Source organism: Gigantopelta aegis, chromosome 7, assembly GCF_016097555.1.
Source record: "Gigantopelta aegis isolate Gae_Host chromosome 7, Gae_host_genome, whole genome shotgun sequence".
Taxonomy (NCBI): domain Eukaryota; kingdom Metazoa; phylum Mollusca; class Gastropoda; order Neomphalida; family Peltospiridae; genus Gigantopelta; species Gigantopelta aegis.
Genome location: NC_054705.1, coordinates 13,435,740 through 13,453,287, shown reverse-complemented (window position 1 = coordinate 13,453,287; position 17,548 = coordinate 13,435,740). Strand labels below are relative to the sequence as shown.

Here is a 17,548-nt window from a genome sequence, read left to right as displayed (position 1 = left end):
GCTGACAACCTCATTTTGTCATTTGGCAACCATTTGTACAATAAAGTGGGACACAATGAACATCAGCATAACCACATTAGAAATAAGCTGAGTGAGATTGGCCGTCTCTTGATGCAGTTGCGCAGAGAAAGTGGAAAGGAAAATGCCAACCTTGAAGAATTTATTGATCCTGGTCAGTTCAGAGTTGTTATAACAGCAACAAAACATGTTGCTGTATTTGAAGACAGGAGACACACCTACAAGACTCCCTCTCTAGCTCTGAAACTGGGTCACAGCTTGAACAAGTGTGCAAAGATTTGTGAATGTGAAGCTATAGAGTCTGGTGATACTCGAAAACAAAAAGAGTCAAAGTCTTTCCAGAAACTGATGATTATAAACTGGGCAGAGAAAATGTCAACTCATGCACTCAGAACTTTATATGATTTAAAAAGAAACAAAGTTAAAATCCTGCCCCTGTTCACCTTCTGTCAAATTATCTAAAGGAGGAGGGAAGGCAAGCTGCTACTGCCTTGATGGCATGTGCATCACAGTCAGCATGGAGTACCCTTAGAGATGTAGTTTTGACTCGTGTCATTCTGTTTAACCGACGTCGACAAGGTGAAGTTTCTCACATGACAATTGAAGTTTATGCGAAAATACAAACAGCTGGTCAAGATGGATTTGTAATGGATCACTTGTCTGATTTGGAGAAGGAGCTCAGTCAGCATTTCTGCTGTGTAGAAGTTCGAGGAAAGCGTGGGATGACTGTGCCTGTGCTCATGAACAAGGAGACCAAAGAATGGCCAGACATATTGATGTCTTGCAGGCATGATGCTGGAATTAAAGATGATAATGCATATGTCTTTGCTCGTACACACTATGGATCTCATGAGTACGTCAGATGTTCAGATTGTCTGAGAGCTATGAGCGAGAACTGTGGTGCAAAGGAACCACATCTACTTAGATCAACACAACTCAGAAAGCAGATTGCTACAATGAGCCAAATACTGAATTTGAAGGACCATGAGCTTGATTACTTAGCACGGTACCTGGGGCATGACATCAGGGTACATCGAGAATATTATCGTCTTCCTGATCAGACACTTCAAGTAGCCAAGATCTCTAAACTTTTGCTAGCCACGGAACAAGGAGGTGTTGGTTTGAAGGCAGGACAACAGTTGGATGACATCGTTATAGATCCTGAAGAAGGTAAAAATATGATTTCAATAAAACTAATACAAAACATCAAACCTATATGTGGAATATCACCCCTCCCAATATTATAACATCATTTATAATGAAAAAAACTCCCACACCTCTACTTTTAAAATAATATATAGATATTTCCCTCTAATGGTTAAGCTATAATCGGCAAAATGTAATTTCCAAAATATATTTTTTCACATTTTTCACGATGTAGTGTATTACTTTGAAATTTCCACCGTGTGGTGAAATGTAATCTCACACTATTAGTCTGAAGGGCTCCCTAGAGTTTGCCTGTTTACGTATTACATTGTTAAACAGCATTTGAAATTTAACATTATTTCAAAATAGGTGAGAAAGAAAGTGAATTCTGTGGTACTACGAGTAAAACCCCCAAGGCTGATGACCTATTCTAAACACTTAAATATTCGAAATATTTCACCTATTATTGCTTTAAAGGCAATAAAAGTATATACATTTTATGGTGACATTTTATAGCAGGACTCAAAATAGTTTTGTTCCTACAATATTTGGCTAATAGTTGTGCTGCCTAGAACTAATAGAAGATACTTCTGTTTTCCACACAGAAAGGTCAGCAAAATAATGAATAAGTGAAATCAACCTATAATTTATATATGTGATCTACAAATGTATGTTATATAAGAATTGTTTCTCATTTTTTAGGAATTTATCGATGTATAAAAGTCACAAATGGTATAAAATCGCGTAGCTAAGCGAAGCGAAATTATACTACATTTGTGACTTTTATACATCGATAAATTCCTAAAAAATGAGAAACAATTCTTATAATTACAAACAGTACAAGAAGTGTACCTTAAAACACTCAAAAATAATTTCTTTCGTTCTTACCGTCAGCCATGTTCTGTAAATAAGCGTAGGAATACATGTATACATACTACTGGATGTTTTGGGTTGTGTTTTTTTAACAGAATAAAAAAAATATATATATATATTGTAATTTTTTTTTTTTTATATAACATGAATATCTCATCCAGTTTCCCTTATTTTTTTAATCGAGAAAACAGGTCACTTCCTTGTTCTATTTTTAAAACGATCACCGAACTGGGTCATTTGGGCTTCTCGCCCATCCAGCTAAAAATAGTTCCAATCGATCTTGGTCTTCCGTGATGACGTATTTTTATGAGGTTTATGGAAGGACAACGCTTGGTTTTTTAGTGACGTCAGCCAATCAGAATACAGTAAATCGTATAAATTCGGAAAGTTTGTAATTATACTGATATGTTAATATGGGTAAGATTGGTTTATTTTTGCCATCTTAAATATTATTATGATTTTGGCCTGCAGACTTTCTATCGCAGACTTTCTATCCAGAATGAAAGAATATTCAGTAACAGTTTCTTGGAAATTTCACCTCTGCATAGTAAATATTTACTAAATATCTATACTATTTCTCTTCAAATAATACTATATTTAATTAACCACAAAATGCCATTCCATATTTTTATGTTTAATTAATGAAGCCATGTGTTATATTTTTAAAATGATACATGCTGGTTTTCATTTGACAGAACTAGTTGTGGATTCTGAAGATTTCAACAATGAGGATACTGACACACAGCAAGAACCTCTCGGTAAATTGAAATATTAATATTGTATCTCTTGAGGCTGAAAAAAAGACTTCTGTCTTGGATCTGCACAAAGGTCAATTTTAACCTTGCACATTTTGAAAACAAAAGTCAGTTGACCAATGAAATGAAGATACTGCCACATGTAAATGCTAGAAAATGCAATATCATTTCAAAGTTTGTTGTGGCACAAACTATACCCCTTTAGCTTCATAGAAATATCATCTACTTGATTTGCCCACACATATTCCTTTCCTTTTCTAAAAAGGAAATAAAAGATAATGTTGCCATATACTTGTTAAATGAGTCCTTGTACAGACTTCTGGAATAAACGATAAACATTTACTCAAACATGAACATTTGGATGTGTATGTTATTGAAATATCTTTATCATTGTATTAACAGCTTTTGTTTTCTAGGAGTTCGAGTTCCAGAGTTGAATTCTGAAAATATTGATGTCAACAGTGTTGAAGCACAACTAGAACCTTTGGGTAAAGTGAAATGTGTTTTGTTGTTGTTTTTTAAAGCCTTGCTCATCCAATATAAGTTAATTTGGATTTTTCTGTCTTTTGAATGAAACAAACTTAAATATATACAAATGTAGCTTTTCTAAATATGTATGGTCATTGTATTCATATTAAATGGGTATTAGTACATATGGATGTATAAACCGTAAAGCACTTATATAAAGGAGAGCTTTTGGCTATGCAAATTCACTCTGCAAAGCTTGTTATTGAGATATTGTCATCATCTCTAGTGTCCTATGACTTTTACATCAATGCTTGTAGTCTTTACTGTTCTGATTGTGGGAAAGTGGTAGAAATAGCCTATCTGTGTGGTGTTTTACTGTGGCAAATACCTAAAGAAAAAGGTGCCGATGAGTCTTTTTGCAATTGTTTTTCTTTCCTTTCATATCTGTTTCTAGGAGTTCCAGTCATCATAAAGATTGTAGAGCAGACACCCAATGACAGTAAGAGTTGTTTCTTTATACTACTTTCACTGTTGTGCAAATAAGTAAATAATTCCCATTGCTGTACTAACCATATTTAATATGTAACACATTTGAATGGACTCACTTTGACTACTCTTCAAGTTCTAGTATACTGTACCATAACATGATCTTATTTCTTTAAATATGGTACTTAAATTAAAATTATATTGATTTGGAATACCAAATATCACTATTTTATCAGCCAACTCGATTTAACTGAACCACAAAAGGCGGGGATTCCATGTTAACTCTAGTAGAAAGTTTCATGTTCATAAGAGGACCCATTAAATAGGCCAATGATCTGGTATGGTACATATATGCATTAACATTTATATGTTATACATTTCAGTGTCACCAAAATCCGTGCCTAGACACAAACGAGTAGCTTGGTCTTCTGCTGAAACAAGCTGTGCTGACACAGTTCGCTACTAATATAGCGATGAAGGCGTTACCAGGAAAGAGACAAATTGAAGAAGTATTGTTTTCAGAACCAGTTTTAGCACATCATTCTTGGAAAAATGTAAAGGATTTTATTCGAAACCGTATGGTCAGCAAAAATAAAGTGTAGTTTACAAGGGGATATTTGTAGTTACTAAGTATTTGATTAGGTTTTCACTTCACAGTATTACTTAGCTTTGTTTTCAAATCCAGTTTTAAGTATTAAAAAATCGCATACTGAACAAACAATTTACAATTGTAACTATTAGTATTATGTCAAACAAAATACATTTGTATTTTATTGGCTTTTTTTGTATATTACATATCGTCAGAAAATATCTGAATAAATTGCACTTGATATGTAATAGGGATGATCCTAAGCAAAGTAATAGAAGACATTTAGACTGCTTTCTCTTTTTTCATTTTTGGAGCGGGACGTAGCCCAGTGGTAAAGTGCTCGCTTGATACGCGGTCGGTTTAGGATCGATCCCCGTTAGTGGCCTCATTGGGCTATTTCTCGTTCCAGCCAGTGCTCCACAACTGGTGTAACAAAGGCCGTGGTATGTACTATCCTGTTTGTGGGATGGTGCATATAAAAGATGTGGCGACAGCGGGTTTCCTTTCTATATCTGTGTGGTCCTTAACCATATGTCTGACGCCATGTAACTGTAAACACAATGTGTTGACTGCATCGTTAAATAAAACATTTCCTTCCTTATTTTTTAATTTTATTAATGACTTTTGAAACATTAAAACTTGTTTTTGTCAAAACCCAGTATTTGTTCATAGCCAGCGTGATTGTTGTGCCTCGAACTGAACAGCAGGCATATCAAATATGGTTGGTTATACTTATTCTCGTGCTTACATCCAATTACGGTTCAAGCACACTGTCATGGGCACATCGCGCAGCTTCCTGAGCCGTCCTGAGACGAAACCCGCTATCACCATACTAGTGTAGCTATTATTTCCTATAAGCAGCAAGCGATCTTTTATATGCACTTTCCTATAGACATGCCTTTGTTAATCCAATTATGGAACCACTGGTCGGTGTAAGTGGTTACACTTTCACATTGAGTCTTGCGGAGCACTCACACTGGGTTGGACTCAATATCGATATTAAAAATCCAATGCCTCGACTGAGTTTTAATCTCAGTACCTACCAGCCTCATGTTCGATAGCTCAACCACTGTGCCACCGAGGCCGGTGTATCCGACATGAAAGCCATCCATTAAAGAATGCAGAACTAAATGTGTTAATACAATGTGTGTCTGCACTGTTTTTGCATTATTAATCTAAGAATCTATATGCAGATGTATTTGTGTCCTCTGCCTACGTCCATGTGTGCGTCCTCTGTCTGACTTTGTTGATATGACGTGTGTGTCCTCGGTGTGTATAATCAGTATGTGTGTGCGTCCTCTGTCTGACTTTGTTGATATGACGTGTGTGTCCTCGGTGTGTATAATCAGTATGTGTGTGCGTCCTCTGTCTGACTTTGTTGATATGACGTGTGTGTCCTCGGTGTGTATAATCAGTATGTGTGTGCGTCCTCTGACTTTGTTAATATGATGTGTGTGTCCTCTGTGTGCATGTATTATGCATACATTTATCCTCTGTCTGCCTGTGTTAATACAAAGTGTGTCCTCAGTGTGTATATATTGTCAATTATATTTGTGTGTCCTAAGTCTGCCTATGTTAATATGATGTGTGTCTTCACTCTCTATAGTATCCTTTTGTCTATCGTGTGTATTATCATAATGCGAAATGAGTGAATCATAACATGATTACCAAATGTTGCACACATCTCACATAAAACTGTCCACGCTTTGTATGTACATTGCCAACTGGTGTGTCCTCAGTTTTACCACATCAGTCGCATACAAAATATACATGTGTGTCCTCACTTTGATAGGTCTGGTAGACACAGTGAAAGTCATCAGATTCCAATGCCAATGCACGTGCTACTTAAGGATGTTCTCTAAGTGGCATGTGCAAAAGCACACCACTGTATATTTAAAACTAAGCAAGTCCACTATCTGTGGATATGGGACGCAGGTCCACACTTTACATCTTTAACAAACGTGTATGTGTGTGTGTGTGTGTGTGTGTGTGTGTGTGTGTGTGTGTGTGTGTGTGTATTGATGTATGAATATCTATATGTTTCTATATATGTCGATGTTAACTATTACATACAAAGCTATTAACGCACTGGTGCAGGGGATAATGAAATCCTTTCTGGCCTCACAAATTGTCCCATGCCGTTGCTGGGACTCGAACCTAAGGCACCGAATCGCCCGCATGTATATATGTATGTATGTATGTAGGTATGTATCCACGTTATCTAATGTAATGTATGTACGTATTGGTGCATGTATGTGTGTATGTGTGTATGTGTGTATGTATGTATGTATGTATGTATGTATGTATGTATGTATGTAATTATTTATGAAAGCGTATGTCTGCATGCATGCACGCACGCCCGTACGTACGTACGTACGTACGTATGCATCATGTATGCTGCTACAAACATTATTTCCGTTTGGCTTTTCCTAAAATGAAAATGAAAAAAGCATTCAATTAAACAAATGGTAAAAAAAAAAACCCCAACATTATTCACATTAGGTAAGTATTTCTATTTTAGTCTTATCTTGGCCAATACAAACTCAGACAAAATAGACGCGAATTACAACAACAAAACAAAACAAAAAAGGAGAAACAAGAAAAAAAAGAGAAGATAAAGAAAACAAGAAAAACGAACAAACAAAAAACAAACAAATGGGTATTTCTATTTTATTTTCATCTTGGCCAATGTAACCTCCAAAAGGAAACCCTACCTCATCAACAAAAAACATCAACAAACAAACAAAAAAATTAAAACTAAAAAGCAGAAAAATCCTCACAATAAAACAAGAAACAACAAGGAAAAAACTAAATAATTAAAAAATAACCAGAAAACCCCCCAAAAAAACCCACAATCCCCCCCCCCCAAAAAAAAAAAACACACAAAAAAAACAAAAAAAATTGTGAAATTGATTTCCGATAGGGGTATATCATCAATAGCATCCAAGTTACAGACAGACGCGGCATATTGTCTCTTAATTTCAGAAATAACCTTTTTTTATTATTGATATATAAGATTTATTTTTAACGAGTGAATTATTAAATTTCCAACAGGTGTGCCTTTCGTTTTCATTAAACTCGAATTTTAGATTTACCGTAGAATGACCAGTCCTATATCCACAATGTACATTGGATTTCAAAATATAACAATACAACATGTCTGATATTTGGAAACAATATAACCGGGCTTGTTTTAGTGTGTTATTCTTCCATCATATGTAATTACGTAGTTCATATCCCAACTCTGCGCCTATAAGAAGTTTCTTCTCTTTAGTAAAGTGAGTGCCTTGCAGGAAATAAACAGAATAACATTTTAACCTTAAAACATTAAACACATCTATCCTTGTCTTTACATCAGCCAAACCCCAGCAGTTCACCAAACAACATATAAATTCACTATCCCTTTTCAAATATGAATATAAAGTACAATAATATATACACATTAATTAAATATACTATTCCGTATACAATACATAGACCACCGACAAGATCCACGGGTATATAAACAATTAATTAACAATACAGTTACCTACACATACAGTCACACGTCATACACATATAGATTACAAATACATAAACATAAATACAAATAAAAACAACCCTACAGGGTCAGAGAGATACGTCACACTGTCTATTATGCCCTTAGCCCAATTTTGTTATAATTTATACGAACAGAATAAGGAAACAAACGTTAGAAATAATAGTAGCAGTTACCAGTAGTACATTTAGTGGCATTGGTAACAGTAGACATTAGTACTTGTGGTGGTTATTCATAAGATGTAGTAGAAACTGGAATAATATTATAGTTATACAAACTGTTTTAAAACTATTACTGCATGGTGCTTAGACTAAGACAGCCTAAACACAGCTAGTTTAAATTACCGTAATATATTCTGAGAGTAACATAAACATGAATAATACACACGGTGGTATATTTTAACAGTAGATCTAACACACACACACACACACACACACACACACACACACACACACACACACACGGGCGTTCACGTCATATTGCGTGTACATATGCAACGTTTTCTAACGATATTTTATTGCACCTCAAGGTATTAAGAATACCTTAAAAGGCTTGGGCTATTTTACTTTGTGTTTTGTTGTCTCTGTTGTATATGATAATATTATTATTAATATATTATTATTATTATTATTATTATTATTATTAATATTATCATTATTATTGTTACATGTATTATTATTATTATTATTATTATTATTATTATTATTGTTTATTATATATCCCTTGAAACAGTTTAAATCATCATACAGAAGAATCCTTTTTTTTTTTTTCATTCTTTGAAATTGCGTTTCAAACCATCGAAAGATTGATAAAATGTTGCATCTGCCCTTCACCCACAGTAGTTCGTACCAATTACTTCAAATGGCGTTCCTACGAATCTCAAAGTCAAGACACTGTTCAGTGAATAAATGTAATGTGATATAATTTAACACCGCCCGTGACCGTGAAATCCGTAACCGCACTTGTGAGAAAGGGATGTTTGTAGGACGTTGACTTTTTGTGGTGCACGTATACCTCATACTCGTCTTTTCTCACAGCGATCGTCAGATTGAATGTCTTGTACAATCAGAATGCATAAGTTTCCGCCCATACCTTTCCCGAAAAACTGCTCACAGATAATCGGCCTTTAAAAAGAAGCGGGCTTCCTATCTAAGACTAGATGTCAGAACGACCAAATGTTTGACATCCAATATCCGATGATTAATAAATCAATGTGGTCGTTACACAAAACAAACTTTAACTACCTACTGCCTCGTCTAAGGCAGGACAGCCACTCCCGAGGAGACCCTTTACTAGTCAGACAAATACAGTTGTTGAATGCTATGTTTATCTTTGTTTTGTAAACGCTTGCTCCATCATCGACCAATGAAATGAGCTGGAACATTCTGTACGAATTGTTACCATTAACTACCAGAACTTAGGTGCTCAACAATATGTTTTTACTTATCATGACGTTATTTAATTCCATTTCTGAAAATTTGGTATTACTTTCATACTAGCAAACAACCGACCTCTCCGGGTGACGATTCAGCCCCCCACCCCCCGGTCGAAAGTGTTGCTAGTTTAGACAACCAACTTTTAGCAACTATTTACCAGTTGTGACTGGAGGTTGGAATACCATTTTATTGGAAAACAGACCGTGTACAATTTGTGATGAAAATGATATAGGAGATGAAGGAAGGAAATGTTTTATTTAACGACGCACTCAACTCATTTTATTTATGGTTATATGGCGTCAGACATATGGTTAAGGACCATACGGGTATTGAGAGAGGAAACCCGCTGTCGCCACTTCATGGGCTACTCTTTTCGATTAGCAGCAAGGGATCTTTTACATACGCCATCCCACATGTAGGGTAGTACATACCACGACCTTTTTACACCAGTTGTGGAGCAATGGCTGGAACAAGAAATAGCCCAATGGATCCACCGACGGAGATCGATCCTAGACCGACCGTGCATCAAGCGAACGCTTTACCACTGGGCTACGTCCCCATATAGGAGATGAATGTCGTTTTGAAAAATCTATAAATGCGCTATAACGTTTTATCTTTTGCTCTTGGTCTATTTCATGTAAAATCTATAAATGCGCTATAACGTTTTATCTTTTGCTCTTGGTCTATTTCATGTAAAATCTATAAATGCGCTATAACGTTTTATCTTTTGCTCTTGGTCTATTTCATGTAAAATCTATAAATGCGCTATAACGTTTTATCTTTTTCTCTTGGTCTATTTCATGTAAAATCTATAAATGCGCAATAACGTTTTTGGACTATAATAATGTGGACATTTGTGCTGGGTCATGTTTATTGTGCATTTTACATGGTCTTCAATAATCCTAGTTTAACACTGGGTTACAATTGCATCCTGTAGCATCCTTTTTGCGGGAACATTTATATAAAGTATTCCTTTCTAATGGAACATCATAGCGGGATTGCTCTGAAGACTATATGTGAGATTACCAAAATGCCAATAGCCGGTCATTAATTAATGTCCTCTAGTGGTATCGTTGAACAAAAGCTTTTGAAATGACAATACGGTCCTAAATACACCAGACCCCGACCCAAACCCAAACATCGGTGTGTTTTGGGCGTAATCCACTTTTATGTGACATCGACTATGGTCAAAGACCGCCGAGGAATGGCATGCAACAGTAAGAACATTAATTTGAAAGATCTATCATCAAAACGTCCATCCATGTTGTGACGTACATGCTCTTAATTTCTTTTCGCCTGTGGCGATATTAATTGTTTTAGAGGACCGTGTGCAGTTCCAAATGCACTTAGCGCAGATGGGCAACTTGTTACGTGATACCTTTTCTAGTACACACCTAGCGCAGGTGTGGAGGTCACGTGGCCAGTAGTTACGTAATAACTCCGCTAGTGCTGTTTATGACCAGGGGATAGCTCGCGGTATGGCGACAGCCAGTCTGACGATCAAAGAAAAATATGCCGGCGTGGTGGCTGTGGAAAATCCACATGATACGTGAGGTACCGCCTTGTACCCCCAGGCGATATTCGCTGTCTCTGAGAGTTTTGAATAAATAGGTAGGGTTTTAGAGATATCGGGGAGAAACATAGGAAGGCTTCCAGGGATCGCTGTCCGTCCGGACTGGTAAATAATTTTATTTCTGCTCTGTGTATAACCTTGATGTGATTGATGTGACTTTAAATATTTTAACACTGTATTATACCAATATTATTTAGACGGTGCTGCCGGTCATCTGACGCAGTAAACTGTAGGCTCGCTGTCTAAATAAATATATAAAGCTTATCCAGTCATCCTACAGGACCTAGGTAAACTGTAGGTTATTGTCTTTATTGTGATAGGTACCAGTATTAATTCTGTGTTACAAGGTTACTGAATGAGTAGTAAGGGTTAATTAAAAATTAACCAGTTAGGAATAGAGTTGTAATTCCTTTATTAATTAAGTTCTCCTGGAAGCGTTTCTCAATTATCACACGTTATTGAACGAGTAGTAAGGGTTAATTAAAAATTAACCAGTTAGGAATATAGTTGTAATTCCTTTATTAATTAAGTTCTCCTGGAAGTGTTTCTCAATTATCACACGTGTGGGTGTTGTGTCACGGTGAAGTGATTAGCATATTGTGTAAACTAGACACCTAGAGATTAACTAATTAAGTGATGAGTTCTGGGTTGTTATTATTTGTTGTTGTTAATTAACTATTGCGGCAGTACATTTGTCAGCGTAGGTTAATACAGATTCCAAAGTGTATTGTGTTTTTGTTGTGTTTTCTAGTGAACTAAACGTGCTATATAATATATACTTTATATAAGATCTTATCTCTGATCATACCTAGACGAGCCACAAGCGGGTATAACTGCCTGTTACAGAGAGATCTAATAGATATACAGTTAGGAGAGACATTTGGACAATCGTGTTTCATTCAGTTACGGGTATTATAGGATCCCCGTGACACATGTATTTATTCAAGACACTAAAACAGAAGTACGGTTAATTAAAGTTAATATTATTTTATTTCAATAAGGTGGACCTGGAGACAGCAATTCTTTAAACCACTCCCTTTGGTCTGATTGACATTGTGAATTCTTTCAGTGAGTAAAGTGGCTTCCATACACTCCATACAATTCCGTCGATTGCCTGCGAAAAACCAAAACAAATAACAAACAAATGAAATGTTGCTGGGGGGTTTTCTAAACTCTGGTGTGATATATCACGTTTATGCAGTAATGTTATTTGTTATGAAACCCGTGAGAGTTTCCTTTATGCGTCTCTATCTCCATTGCCAAACAAGCATTCTGAGAGTACTGCTAAAACATTTCATTTCAACTTATTTCCGTGCTTATATCCAATTAAGATTCAAGAACGCTGTCCTGGGCACACTTCTCAGTTATCTGAGCTGTCTGTCCAGGACAGTGGGTTAGTTGTTTTTATTAGTGGTTAGTGAGAGAGAACAGGGTGTAGTGGTCTTACATCTACCCATTGAGTCGTTAAAACTCGCTCTGGGTGGGAACCGGTACCGGGCTGTGAAACCTGTACCTACCAATCGTATGTCCGATGGCTTAACCACGACGCCACAGAGGCCGGTGCTGCTAAAGCAGTAGACGTACATGTCCTAAGTTCACGGAACATAACTCTGTCAAAGTAAGTACATCGCTATGGACGTGAAAGTTGATCTCTAACTGTACATGATAAAGCTATACACATAATTTCAGCTTAATATCTTAAGGCATTGTGAAAAACAAAATAATGACCGGGAAATAATATTGTGTCCAAGGACCATACCTCTGTCACAAATGGGTAAATCGCCATGAAAAATAGTGTTTTGTTTAACGACACCACTGGAGCTCACATTGATTTATTAATAATCGGCTACTGGATGTCAAACATTTGGTAATTCTGACACATAGTCGACAGAGGAAACCTGCTACATTGTTCGATTAGTAGCAAGGTATATTAAAAGTTTATATACACCATCCCACAGACAGGATAACACATAGAACGGTCTTTGATATGCCCGTCGTAGTGCACTGGCTGGAACGAGAAAGAGTCCAACGGGGATCGATCCCAAATCGAGCACTTTACCAGTGGGCTATATCCCGCCCTTACATCATCCTGAAAGTCAGCCTAGGTCTTTAGCGGTACGTGATAAACCTATATGCAAAATGTAAGCTAAATATCTTGAAGCATTGTCAATAAACAGTTTTGAAACAGACAGACAGACGAACAATAGTACAGTACAGTAGGAGACTAAATAACAATAAAAAAAAGAGTTATTTTAAAACAACAGACCAATTTCACGTTACACGTGCAAATGTTCGTCAAAAGTAACATCCCTTACCACATCAAACTGCATCATGGAGTAAAACAGCATAATTCAAATAAAAAGACAATGGACAAAGTAACTGCGAGGTTGATGACAACGCAAAATTAAAAGACACGTAAAATAAAATGAATTGAATTAAACATGTTTGGTGATTTTAACAATTAGAATCACAGTTAAATATCCGCGTAGATTTACACGGATGTATAAAATATATAATTATCAACCTGTATTCTTATTTCAAAATTCATAAAATACGCCTCACCCTACCGCCTCCTACATAAAAAACCCCCATGGCAAACATCTTTATAGTAGCTTTTGTTCCTCTTTTCATCATGTAAACAAGTCTACGAGTAGTAAGTGTTGCTACATTCCTATTCTGATATTATAATCCTACTTATTGATTTACTTTTTTATTTCTTTATTTACTCTCCTTGTTCCAGCCAGAGCACCGATACTGGTTTATCAAAGATCGTGGTATGTGTTATCATGTCTGTGCTATGGTGCACATAAAAGATACTTTGCTACTAAGGGAAAAATATAGCGGATTTCCTCTCTTAAACTATATGTCAACATGACCATATGTTTGACATCCAATAGCCGATGATTAATAAATCAATGTGCTCTAGTGGTGTCGTTAAACAAAACGAATTTATTTAACTTGATTTACTCTCCTCACTGTCATTTGTATCTCAGTGGAAGTTATATACAGCTTCATTGCAATCTCTGGTGTTTACGACTCGAAGATTGTTTAAACTTATTTTTCTTTTAGCATTTTAATTATTTCAGCCCACTCCTTACTCTTCCTACTGTTGTTACTTCATCAAGGAGTAGTAACACTTTTCAGAGGCGGATCTAGGGGATGGTGCACCCAGGGACCCACCCCCCCCCCCCTAAATTTTGCGACAGTTATAATTTTATTATATATTAATTTTCACCCCCTCCAAACCTTCCCCAAAGTTCCCTTGGCATTCCGCCTCATGTCATTGGGGCCCTCCTAAATGGATTTTCTGGAACAGCCACTGCTTTTGCTTCCGACACTGAAATTAGGTACACATTGTGCATAACAAACTCTCGTGAGTTTGCATTAAAGAGAAGATCGCAAAATATGTTGCTATTTAACCATGCTGTTTGCTAATCTAACCTAACCTATGTTAAAAAATAAACTGGCAAATTACTTAAGCTACATTTCCTTCAGTCGAATATGAATAATTATATGTATTTCCAGTGATTTCTGGCCATTGTAATAACACACACACACACACACACACACACACACACACACACACACGCGCGCATATATAATATCCGCCATTGCTAGATATTCAGTTGACGTAAGAATAATTGGCGCAGTGTCTTTTTAATGGAAATGACGTCAAACTCGAATGACGTCATTTTGGATGTCCTTACATCAAATAAACTAGTGCACAACGTTGTTTTTTTGTTTTTGTTTTTTTCTGAACACTGGACAGCTTTCAGTGTAAAAATGCTATTAAACTGTTTTTATTTGACGACTATGAATGCATATGCCAATTATGGAGTGTCACCCTGGTACGTTTGCTTAAATGTCAATGCACCTAGTGCCATGATCCTCGATTAATTTACATCTAAAGTATGTGATCTGAAATATCACATACTCTGAATGCAATGAAATATATATATATATATATATATATATATATATATATATATATATATATATATAGTAGTCGTTTTCGAGTTGAAAGACGCTATTTTATAGAGTGCTCAACCGTGTGGGAGCCAGATATATCGTTAAAAAGTGTATGTTTTTCTCTACATGACAGGCTTGTTTCGTGAGAGAGTTGAATTATTGCTCTCACTCATCAGATGTAGATTTAATTACACCGTCAACGGAAAGCTGATGACGTAATGGACTCTGTGACGTCGAGGTTACGTCACTATGCAGGTCTATAATAGGTGATGTGTGGTATGCGCACAGAAGGTATTTGCGTCTGTGTCGACATGCTGATACGAGTTCATTCTTGGAGTTTAGTGTGCTGGTTTCAGGTTTATACATTATGAACAGTATTTCCTTCAGGCAGAGGTTACATCTTTTGCTCGCTGGAGAGTATGATTTTGCTTTGGATAAAATTTTCCACTTAATGGTGTATGGGGTGAATCTATCCTTCAGTGTCCAAATGTACTGACTTAGCGCTGTTGCGTTCTTCTGTGTTGCGTTTTGAAAACTGCTCGTGTGCGCAGTATATCTCGTCTTAAATGTGTTCTCGGTCAAACCAACGTATGTTTCTTGCTTGTTGTTATCGAGTGTATTAACGGTAGCTTGATATATTACTCCTTTCTGCAAGCATTTGCCCTCAAGTGGACATTCAGCTCTTCGTCTACAGTTGCATTCTCTGGGGGGAACGGCGTCTTTATCTCTGTGTTGTTGAAGTAGAGTTTTGTTATGCGCTGAAATTATTTTCCCAACATTAGGCATGCAGCTATAGCTAATTTTAACGGTGTTTCGATTTATAATTTTGTGGAGAGGGTTGCTTTTGGGAAAGCACTCATCGAGTAATCTGAGGAACAACTGTAGACGAAGAGCTGAATGTCCACTTGAGGGCAAATGCTTTCCGTTGACGGTGTAATTAAATCTACATCTGATGAGTGAGAGCAATAATTCAACTCTCTCACGAAACAAGCCTGTCATGTAGAGAAAAACATACACTTTTTAACGATATATATATATATATATATATATATATACTAAAACGCAAAAGAAACGCAGGTCCTGAAAATGCGAAAGAATTGCACTTTGTAAAGCAGTATCTTTGGTGGAATTGAACCTCAACTGTGTTAAAGGACATGGCACACACCCACACCGCAGTCCCACCTGCGTGTCAATTTCATTACCTGTGTGACGTCACGAATTCTCAAAACACGTTGTTTGCACGTGCTGGATCATCCGTATCATGAATCCAGTGCAAACACACTCATTGAAATGCTTATAAAGCCTACACACCTGGATTTAATCGCATAAATTCAATTTGAGTAGTGACAGACAACAGAATCACATTTTAAAAATGCCGCGACTGACGCAACTCCAGCGAGGGATGGCCATCGGGATGTTGCAAGCCGGACAGACCCGTACTGCTGTAGCCAGACAATTGGGATGTCATGTTTCAACAATCGCACGCCTTTCTCAACGTCACCAAATCACTGGATCTGTGAACGATCGACCACGCACCGGCCGCCCGAGGGTGACAACCGCAGCCCTAGACCGGTACATCCGGGTGACCCACCTTAGGAATCGGATGCTGCCAGCAGCTAACACCGCTCACCAGGTGCGTGGTCCACGTGGTCCAGTGTCCGCCGATACCGTCCGACGCCGTCTGAGGGCAGCAGGACTCCGTAACCGCCGTCCTTATGTGGGACCAATATTGACCCCTCGGCACCGCCAACAACGTCAACAGTGGGCGCAACAACATCAAAGATGGCGACGTGGCCAGTGGCAACAAGTTCTGTTTACTGATGAGAGCCGTTACAATCTTTCCAACGCTGATGGCCGAATCCGAGTATGGCGACGTCGACATGAACGTTACTCCGACTGCTGCGTTCTGCAGGCCGACCGATGGGGCGGGGGTAGTGTGATGGTGTGGGGTGGGTTCTCATTCAACCACAGAACACAACTTCATGTGTTCAGACAACGCGTTAATGCCGCCGTGTACCAAAATGACGTCATCAACAATCACGTCGTTCCCTTCTTTGCCGCTCACCCACGTGTGCGCTTGCTGCAGCAAGACAATGCCAGGCCGCACACTGCCAGGGCAACACAGGCGTTGCTGGCTCAGCACAACATCCCAACGTTGCCGTGGCCAGCCTTATCACCGGACATGGCGCCTATCGAACACGTCTGGGATGAAATCGGACGTCGCCTTCAGGCTCGCGGACAACCTCAGAATATGCAGGCGCTGGAGGCAGCATTGGTCCATGAATGGAACTCACTCCCTCAGGCATTCTTTCAACGGCTTGTCAACTCAATGAGGAGACGTTGCACTGCCTGTTTGAATGCCCAGGGTGGTCACACGCGATACTGACTTTGACAATGCTACAGGTCGTCTCTTTCACATTTTTAACATGGACCCCCACCCTACTTTATGACATGAAACAATAGCCAAAAAGGAATTCAATCAAAAATTTCCAACACCAATGTGTGCCGAATTGGTGTAGCTCCAAAATAAATGTTGAAATCTTCATTTCGTTTTGTTTTTTTAATATTTTATATCCAATTTAATGAGAACCTGCGTTTCTTTTGCGTTTTAGTATATATATATATATATATATATATATATATATATATATATATATATATCCTATAAATTACCCATGATATCCATGTCATAAACCC

At 37.5% G+C, this 17,548-nt stretch overlaps 1 protein-coding gene across 1 annotated transcript; it reads left to right on the top strand.

Annotated features, from left to right (window-relative positions):
- Positions 1-234: 234 nt before the first annotated feature.
- LOC121376778 lies at positions 235-4,308 on the top strand. Its single transcript, XM_041504552.1, has 5 exons — positions 235-1,188; positions 2,733-2,795; positions 3,209-3,280; positions 3,718-3,759; positions 4,130-4,308. Exons 1-5 carry the CDS (start codon positions 513-515, stop codon positions 4,210-4,212), a joined length of 936 nt encoding a protein of 311 aa, XP_041360486.1. The 5' UTR covers positions 235-512; the 3' UTR covers positions 4,213-4,308.
- Positions 4,309-17,548: the final 13,240 nt, after the last annotated feature.

Excerpts from the sequence above, each read along its gene's own strand:
- LOC121376778 (XM_041504552.1), top strand. The coding sequence starts at position 513 with ATGGCATGTGCATCACAGTCAGCATGGAGTACCCTTAGAGATGTAGTT. Across the intron at positions 2,796-3,208 it reads CACACAGCAAGAACCTCTCG|GAGTTCGAGTTCCAGAGTTG; the intron begins GTAAATTGAAAT and ends TTTGTTTTCTAG. Across the intron at positions 3,760-4,129 it reads AGAGCAGACACCCAATGACA|TGTCACCAAAATCCGTGCCT; the intron begins GTAAGAGTTGTT and ends TATACATTTCAG.